Source organism: Medicago sativa, chromosome 7 (assembly GCF_051527215.1).
Source record: "Medicago sativa cultivar Bolivia chromosome 7, Bolivia_mono, whole genome shotgun sequence".
In the NCBI taxonomy this organism is placed as follows: domain Eukaryota; kingdom Viridiplantae; phylum Streptophyta; class Magnoliopsida; order Fabales; family Fabaceae; genus Medicago; species Medicago sativa.
Window position 1 is genome coordinate 10,291,606 of NC_140755.1, and position 7,704 is coordinate 10,299,309.

At 34.8% G+C, this 7,704-nt stretch overlaps 1 protein-coding gene across 1 annotated transcript; it reads right to left on the reverse strand.

Annotated features, from left to right (window-relative positions):
* Window positions 1-4,827: 4,827 nt before the first annotated feature.
* Window positions 4,828-5,205, reverse strand: LOC146904125 (uncharacterized). Its single transcript, XM_085728234.1, has one exon. The coding sequence runs from the start codon at window positions 5,203-5,205 to the stop codon at window positions 4,828-4,830; it is 378 nt and encodes a 125-aa protein (XP_085584360.1).
* Window positions 5,206-7,704: the final 2,499 nt, after the last annotated feature.

Genomic DNA, 7,704 nt, shown 5'->3' on the forward strand with positions numbered 1-7,704 from the left:
TCTTCAAACCTTCATCATGTTCTTGGGATCTTTCTGGACTTTGGTTCTTTGATCTGGGAGAGAGAAATGTGAATGTGTTTATGAGTTGGCACTGCGTGATTGATGATTGTTGACACTTGTGCAGTGAATGCGCCTTTTATAGGCTGCCATGTGGCCTTTGACCCAATGAGATGCTGACATGTGGACTTGGCTGATGACTTGGACAAAAGGACTGAAACTGGACTTGGGGACTTCCCTGCAATTACCAAAAAATAATGGACTGGACCGTAAAATTAAAAAAAGGACTGAAACGTAATTTTAACAACTTGGGGGACTAAAATGAAAATACTAGAAAATAGGGACTTTAATGAAAATAAAAATAAAATTTTGACTAAAATTTGGTAATTTGGAATAAACGTAAAGTGAAACCAATAAAAAACACAAAACGGACTAAAATGTACCAACTACATAAATGAGGTACTTCAAAGTAACCTCTCTCTGCCAAAATTTTGTGTGAAATGACTAAGATGCCCCTAGGGACTAAAATGACTCAGAATGACTCAAATGCAATTTTAAAATGGTTTTTAACAGGGAATTAAAGCAAGAGTTTATACAAACTAAATGATAAGACTCAGAGACAAGTTTTAGGGACTTAAACAGAGTTTTAACACAGGAAATGAGTAAAATGCCCCTTGGGGCTAAACTGACTCAAAATGGCTCAGGTGTAATTTTTTGAAATGGATTTTATCTTGGTTTTCGGGGTGTCAAACATTGATTACGTTTGAACCTTTTTAACCTTTGATATCTCATTTTTTCTTGGGAAGGGAAAAATAAGCAAAACCCTTGAGAATCGAGGTCCGGGAGTTGTTTTCGCTACGGGAAGGTGTTAGGCACCCATAACGACTATAGTATCCTATAGGAACCGTCTTTACTTTCTACGCGCGCGCTTTATTTTTAAATGCTATTTGAAAAGTGATATTTACACCTAAGAGTTTGCTAAGTGAAGAATTGGAGGGAGAAGAAGATGCTTGAATTTTTATTTTATTTGAATTGAAGGAATATTGTTTCCTTGCCTACGTACCCTTTTAAGGGATCAAATCATGCGTAGTTCTCTTCCAAAAATGTTTTTGTTTTTGTTGGTTGATTTTAAGTTTGAAAATTGGAATTTTGAAGAATGGAGATTGAGAGGCCTTAAAGGCATGAAATTGTGAAATTGTGAGGTTGAATTAGTTATTTTGCAAAAGAACTCTAAGTATGATTAAAATTCATTGAGATTTTATTTAAGAAAAGAAAAGGAAAAATACAATGGGATTTTGATCCCAAGGTTTATTTGGAAAATGATTTAAGTGAGATTGTTCATATTTTTGGAAAAAAGATTTTCTAAGTTCAAAATTCCTAAACATACATCTAAGCATACATTCCCTAAACATACATCTAAGGCATGCATATCCTAAACATACATCTAAACTATCTATGTGATGTGTGTGCATGTGTCGGTGCTTGTGTCGGTGTACATCATTAGAGTCCATTGTCCTTTACATCATTGGCCTAGATACATGCTATGGTCTTGCAAGAAATTAAAAGCATAAGAAAAATATTACAAAATCCCTAAGTTTTACATTCTAACCTTTGCATGAATTTAAATGGCAAGAAATTAAAGTGCAAGAAATAAGAGACGAAAATATGATGTGAAATGCTATGGAAATGAGACATGAAACAAGAAAGGTTAGTAGCATGAGCGAAATAGAAACAACATACTAAAGGCATAGTAAGGTAAATGTGACTTGAAAGTGAAGTAACAAGCAAAATTAACCAAAAGTGATAAAAGAAACTTGACATTTAATGCGAAACTAAAACAAGATTAAAGCCTTGATTCTCATAATATTGGAGAAATTTGGAATGACTTGTTTTAAGACGAAAACCATGAGAATCAAAGAATTTAACCATGCCAAAATTTATAAGGTTTTCAAGTTCTTTATGCACTTTTATTTCTCAAGCATATTTCACATTATTCACAACATAAAGGATCCACAAAATTCACACAAACAAAACAACAAGTATACACCAAAAATAAAGGACAAAATCACTCCAAAAATTACATATTCAAGACCACATTTATGCATCAAAATTCAAGAATAAAATCACATCACAATTTTCACAAAAACATAATAAAAAGTGCACAAATTAACAAGACACAAACACATATATTTCTGAAGCACATTTTAATAGGTAATTACATTCCAAAAGCAAGTATCCAATGCCAAAAGCTGATCACAACAACTTCACAAAAAACCTTTTAGAAACTTTTATCAAGATTTGAATAGAAATTAACACATGGATTTAACAAAGAACCAAAATATTTTTCACACATTTTTCAGTACTTATCATGTAAGAATTATCAAGAAACAATCAAAAATTAACAAGAAAATCAATAGAAAATGGTTTCGAATTCTTTCCAAGAAGTTTAGCCATCACAGAGGTGTGAAAAGCACAAATAGAGTAGGAAATAGCAAGAAAAAACAAGTAAAAAGAAAAACTGCACAAACAGAGACCCAAGCCCAAGCCTGAGAGAAGAGCTGGGTTACTAGGAGGCACAGGGATCGTTAGATCGATCCAATTGGATCGGATCTGAGATCCAACGGTCAAGACACGTGAAGGCACACGGGACCAAGGTGAGGCTGCACGCACGGAATCAGAAAAGGGAAGAAGAGTCCTCTAATAACTCAGAACACGTAAAGAACACAGAAAACTCTTCTTCCTCCTCTCTCTCTCTAAGCTTCGCTCCCTCTCTCTCTACCAGTTCATGCTTTTCGATTCAAAAATCACAAAGAAGAAGACATATAATCTAGATCTACAAAAACTCCATCAACAAAACTCTTCACAAATATTCCTCTAACACTACCACAGAGATGAATACGCAATGGATCGGAAGCAAACGAAAGAATGAGCATGTTACCTATGATGAAATCGGAGGAAGTGATGATAAAGGAGATGGAGAATTTCGATGCTGCTGTTCTGGTGCGGATCTGCTACGTATCCGACTCCGATCTGGATCGACGTTTAGCTCGCGAGACGCATTCAGCCACTGGATTTGCAAGAACAATAGGTGTACTGGAACCTTCACCACCAGAATCTTGAGCACGATCAGCTTGTAATCGCATTTCCTACAACCGTTTCTTTCTTTGTTCTCAATCTTCCATGTGACCTGATTTCGGAGCCGAATTGAATGATGAAAATTGAAGAGGGAAAATTATGAGTTAGGATTTGACCCTTAGACGGTGGATATTGCGGCGGTGAAGGTGATGAATTTGGTATGAAAGAGCAAGTTGTTGTTGGTGCAATTGGTAGGAAATTATGATTTAAGAAGAACTAGTTTGGGCAATCGATGAAGGAGATTATGAAATTGAATGTTGCGGCGGTGGTTGAAGGAGGAGATCGTCGTTTTGTTAAGTTTTGATAGATGTGGTTGGCGATTGCGGTATTGAGATGGATTCAGACGAGTTTTTGGATTGGATTTGGTTAGGAATTGGAGGCTGTTATGGTGGTTGTGGAGGTTGAAGGTGGTGGTTATGGAGGTTTGTGGTGAGGTTGAAGATGAAGTTGTGGTGGTTGTTAGAGGTTGAGGGCGTTTGTTAGGGTGGTGGAAGTAGTTTGTTATGGTGGAGGATGTGGTGGAAAAAGTTTGTTATGGTGGAGGAAGTTAGTTAGAAGGGAGGGAAAATTGAGAGAAAATAATTATGGATTTTGTGATTTTTTGTGGAGTTTTTGTGAAAATGATGATTAGACTGTTGACCTTGACCCATGGGACCTATTTATAGATGATGTCTGAATTTTTGGACCAATAGGAGTAGGACATGTGGCGTAACTAACTTCTTGGACAAAAAATGAACTAAAATGCAATTTTAACAACTTGCGGACTAAAATGCAAAATTAACTAAAGTTGCATAAAAAAAGTAATTTGAAAATTAACGTAAAGTGAAACGATTAAAAATAATAAAACGGACTAAAATGAACCAATTACTGAAATGAAGTACTTCAAAGTAACCTTTCTCCGTCAAAATTTCGTGTGAAATGACCAAAATGCCCTTAGGGACTCAAAATGACTCAAATGCAATTTTTAAAACGGTTTTTTAACAAGAAAATAAAGCAAGAATTTATACAAGCAAATTAAAAGACTCAGAGACAATTAGGAATTAAAAAGAATTTTAACACAGGAAATGACTAAAATGCCCCTAGGGGCTAAACTGACTCAAAATGACTTCAAATGTGATTTTTGAAATGGATTTTAACATGGAATTAAACAAAAATTCATTCAAACCAATTGAAAGGACTCAGGGACAACTTTTCAAGGATTGAAAGAAATTTTAACATAGGAAATGACTAAAATGCCCCTAGGGGCTAAACTGACTCAAAATGACTTCAAATGTAATTTTTTGAAATGGATTTTAACATGAGAGTGAAACAAAGACTTATACAAATCAAATGAAAAGACACAAACAATTTTCAAGGACTAAAATGAATTTGAATGCAGGAAATGACTAAAATACCCTTTTTCATGAATTTTACAAATAATATTGAAATAAAATGCAGAGAAATATGCAATTGATCAGAGACAAATTCAAATGACTTGAAATGCAAGAAAAATGTTTTTGGATGACTTGAAATGAAAGACAACATAGTCAAATATACAGTTGGAAAGATTTTTAAAGCTAAATTGAGAAATAAAGCAGAGTAAAATGTTAGTGTAAACAATAGCAAATTGGCAATTCTTCAAGAATAACAGACATATATCAAAGACGAAAGAAAATTTTGAACAAGTATTTTTAGGTTCAAAATTTGGGTATAACATCATAGGTCTCCACACGCTTTTCCAAGAGATCTCATGTCATTTACTATTGTAGTAAATCTAGCATACATCTCATCAATGGTTTCATTTTCACTCATTTCAAAAACTTCAAACTTTCTGACACCAATGTCAATTCTAGTTTCTTTGACATGAGATGTACCTTCATGATGTATTCTCAAAGTATCACATACCTCTTTAGCATTCTTGCATTCATCAACTCTTTCACTTTCTTCCATGGTTAGTGCACATGATAGAAAGAGTCTAGCTTTAGAGTTTAACAATACCTGAGCTTTTCCATCTGTTGACCATGCACTCTTTTCCTTGACAGCTCCTTCTTTGGTTGTTGGAACAAAATCTCCATCTGTGATGACTGCCCACATATCATTGTCTTAAGACCTGAGAAAGAGCTCCATCTTGCCTTTCCAGAAGTAATAGTTTGAACCATCAAAGAGTGGTGGTCTGTTTGATGATCCTCCTTCAGCTATGTACTTGACTTTAGACATACTTCCTGAATCTTTTCTCTAACACTTGTTAAAGTGTTCAAACCCTTAGAACCGGGCTCTGATGCCAATTGAAGTAGATAAAATAGTCACAAGAAATGGGGGTTTGAATTGTGACTCTTTAAAAATTATCCTATAACTTAAAAATTGATTCTCAAGCTGTAACTTGGAATGGTTAAGTTAATGACAGACTTCAGAACGTTCTGATGTCTGAGTGCAGAAAGAGTTTATCAAGTTAAATGTGTATGTGTGTGTTTGTGTTTGCAGTAAATAAAGAGTATAGGGAAGAGAGAATAAACAGACAGAGATTTATAGTGGTTCCCCCAATGTGGGTTAGTCCACTCCTCACAATCTTGTGAGAGTTTCCACTATGATGCTTGAGATAACCTCTCAAATCCTGCACCTTACAATCTGTGTTCACCTGAACACTTACAATCATGTATTCTCTAAGCCTCAGCAGGCTTGCACCTTGTTGTTAAGTTAACCACTTAGACTTACAATCTTTGCTCAAACTAACACTTTAGTACCCCTAAAGATAGATGAGACTTTGTTACAATTTGAATGAAGGTTTGAATGTTTGTGAATCAAACAAACAAGAAGAGAGAGAAAGAGAAGTTATCTTAGAGATAACAAAGAGTATTGATGTGCACTAAGTAAATGAAAGCCTTAGAGATTGATCAATTTCAGATTGCAAGAGCTTCAAACAAAATCAAGTTGTTTTCTTGTATGCTTTGCAATGGTGCAAGTAATGCTTAGCCTTTGATCTCTATTTATAGAGTGTTATGCCACGTGTCCTGGGCCCCACAAGCTTTTACTTAAAAATCTGGGTGAACATTCTGACCATCATAATGTTGTTGCGTTCCCAGGATGAACATCAGAATGTTGTTGTGTTCTTCATCAGAATGTTGATATTCATGATGTTCTTCATCTGGGTTCATCAATGATGAATGTTTGATGAGTTTCTGGGCTTGTCCAGTACGTGACATGAGATTTGTTGGGCTTTATCCACCAAAAGGTAGCTTCTCCACCTGCTTCAAAAGTTGTTGGAAAAGGTGGGATAAAGTTGATTCAAATCTGTCTTGGACTTTGTGCAGGAGAGAAAGAGAGAGAGAGAGAGAGAGAGAGAGAGAGAGAGAGAGAGAGAGGATAGTGGGTCTGCAACTTCAGGCCCATGCTTCTAGGAAATCTGCTTGATTTATTTCAGAGGACATGTTATCTTTGATGCAAGATCTCCTTTTGCTTTGCTTGCTAACTAACTTTTCACCAACTACGCTGTTCATAGTTGAAGCATGCGCAGACATGAACATTCTGATCATCAGAATGTTCCATTTGTTCTTACTTTAGGATGATTTGTAAGACTAGCTTTTAATGTAATTAATCCTAATAGTAAAGACATAACTGAAGTGCAGTGAATGCAACATCTAGGATTAAATTCTCATTGGAATATTCCTACCTAGTACTTTAATTTTCATAGTCTTGGATGAACATTAAAGATCCTTTTGACATAAATCCTTGTTCATGCCTTTATTTGTTGATAGATCCATGCAGATGTACTTTTCTGGACCTTTTATTCATGTCAAGTGTACTTGCATGTTCTTCAAGTTCTTGATGAATCTGGGTTTGCTTATGAACACCCTTTTGAGCTTTCATCAGAACGTTCTGATCAACTGACTGATCAACATTCTGAACTAACTTTCTGAACTCAGAGTTAGTTCATGAATTCAAATGTCCTTTGATTTGGTATGATTTATACATGTTCCTGTCTTAGTAAAACACTCAAGAGCACAAGTTAAATACCAAGGAATTAATCAAAGTCCATTTAATCCTTTAATCATTAAAGTTTATTATCTTTAAAATTAATTAGGGATTTTTCCTCAACAATCTCCCCCTTTTCGAAGATGATAAACTTATGATTTAGGATTATGGATTTTGATTATATATGAAGAATTTCAGAGCTTTAAAAAATTTATTTTAATGTTCCCCCTCATTTTTATAATCCATTATGAGTTTTTAGAAGTTTTAAAAGCTCCCCCTCATTTTCATAATCCATAGCATAAATAAAAATATGCAAATTTGAACCAACATCAATTTTCATTCATTAATATCATTCATGAAGTACAATTGTATGATGAACATGGTTCAAAAACAAAAAAGAAATTCAAAGTACATATGATCATGCAAAAGATGAAGTTTTATAACTTCAATAACTATTGATCAGTAGCCTACTTAGGGCCTAATACTTAGAAAACTTCAGACATAAAATCCTAAAGCTTCTCTTCCTTTAGTCATCAGCAAAAAAGATAGGGAGTAGGACCAGAAATGATTCAGGGAGTTGAATCCCCAGAATCTGATGATGGTTCAGCATCAAAGATGGATTGA

Bases quoted from the DNA above. Each gene is read 5' to 3' on its own strand.
- LOC146904125 (XM_085728234.1), bottom strand. From the start codon at position 5,205: ATGTGGGCAGTCATCACAGATGGAGATTTTGTTCCAACAACCAAAGAA.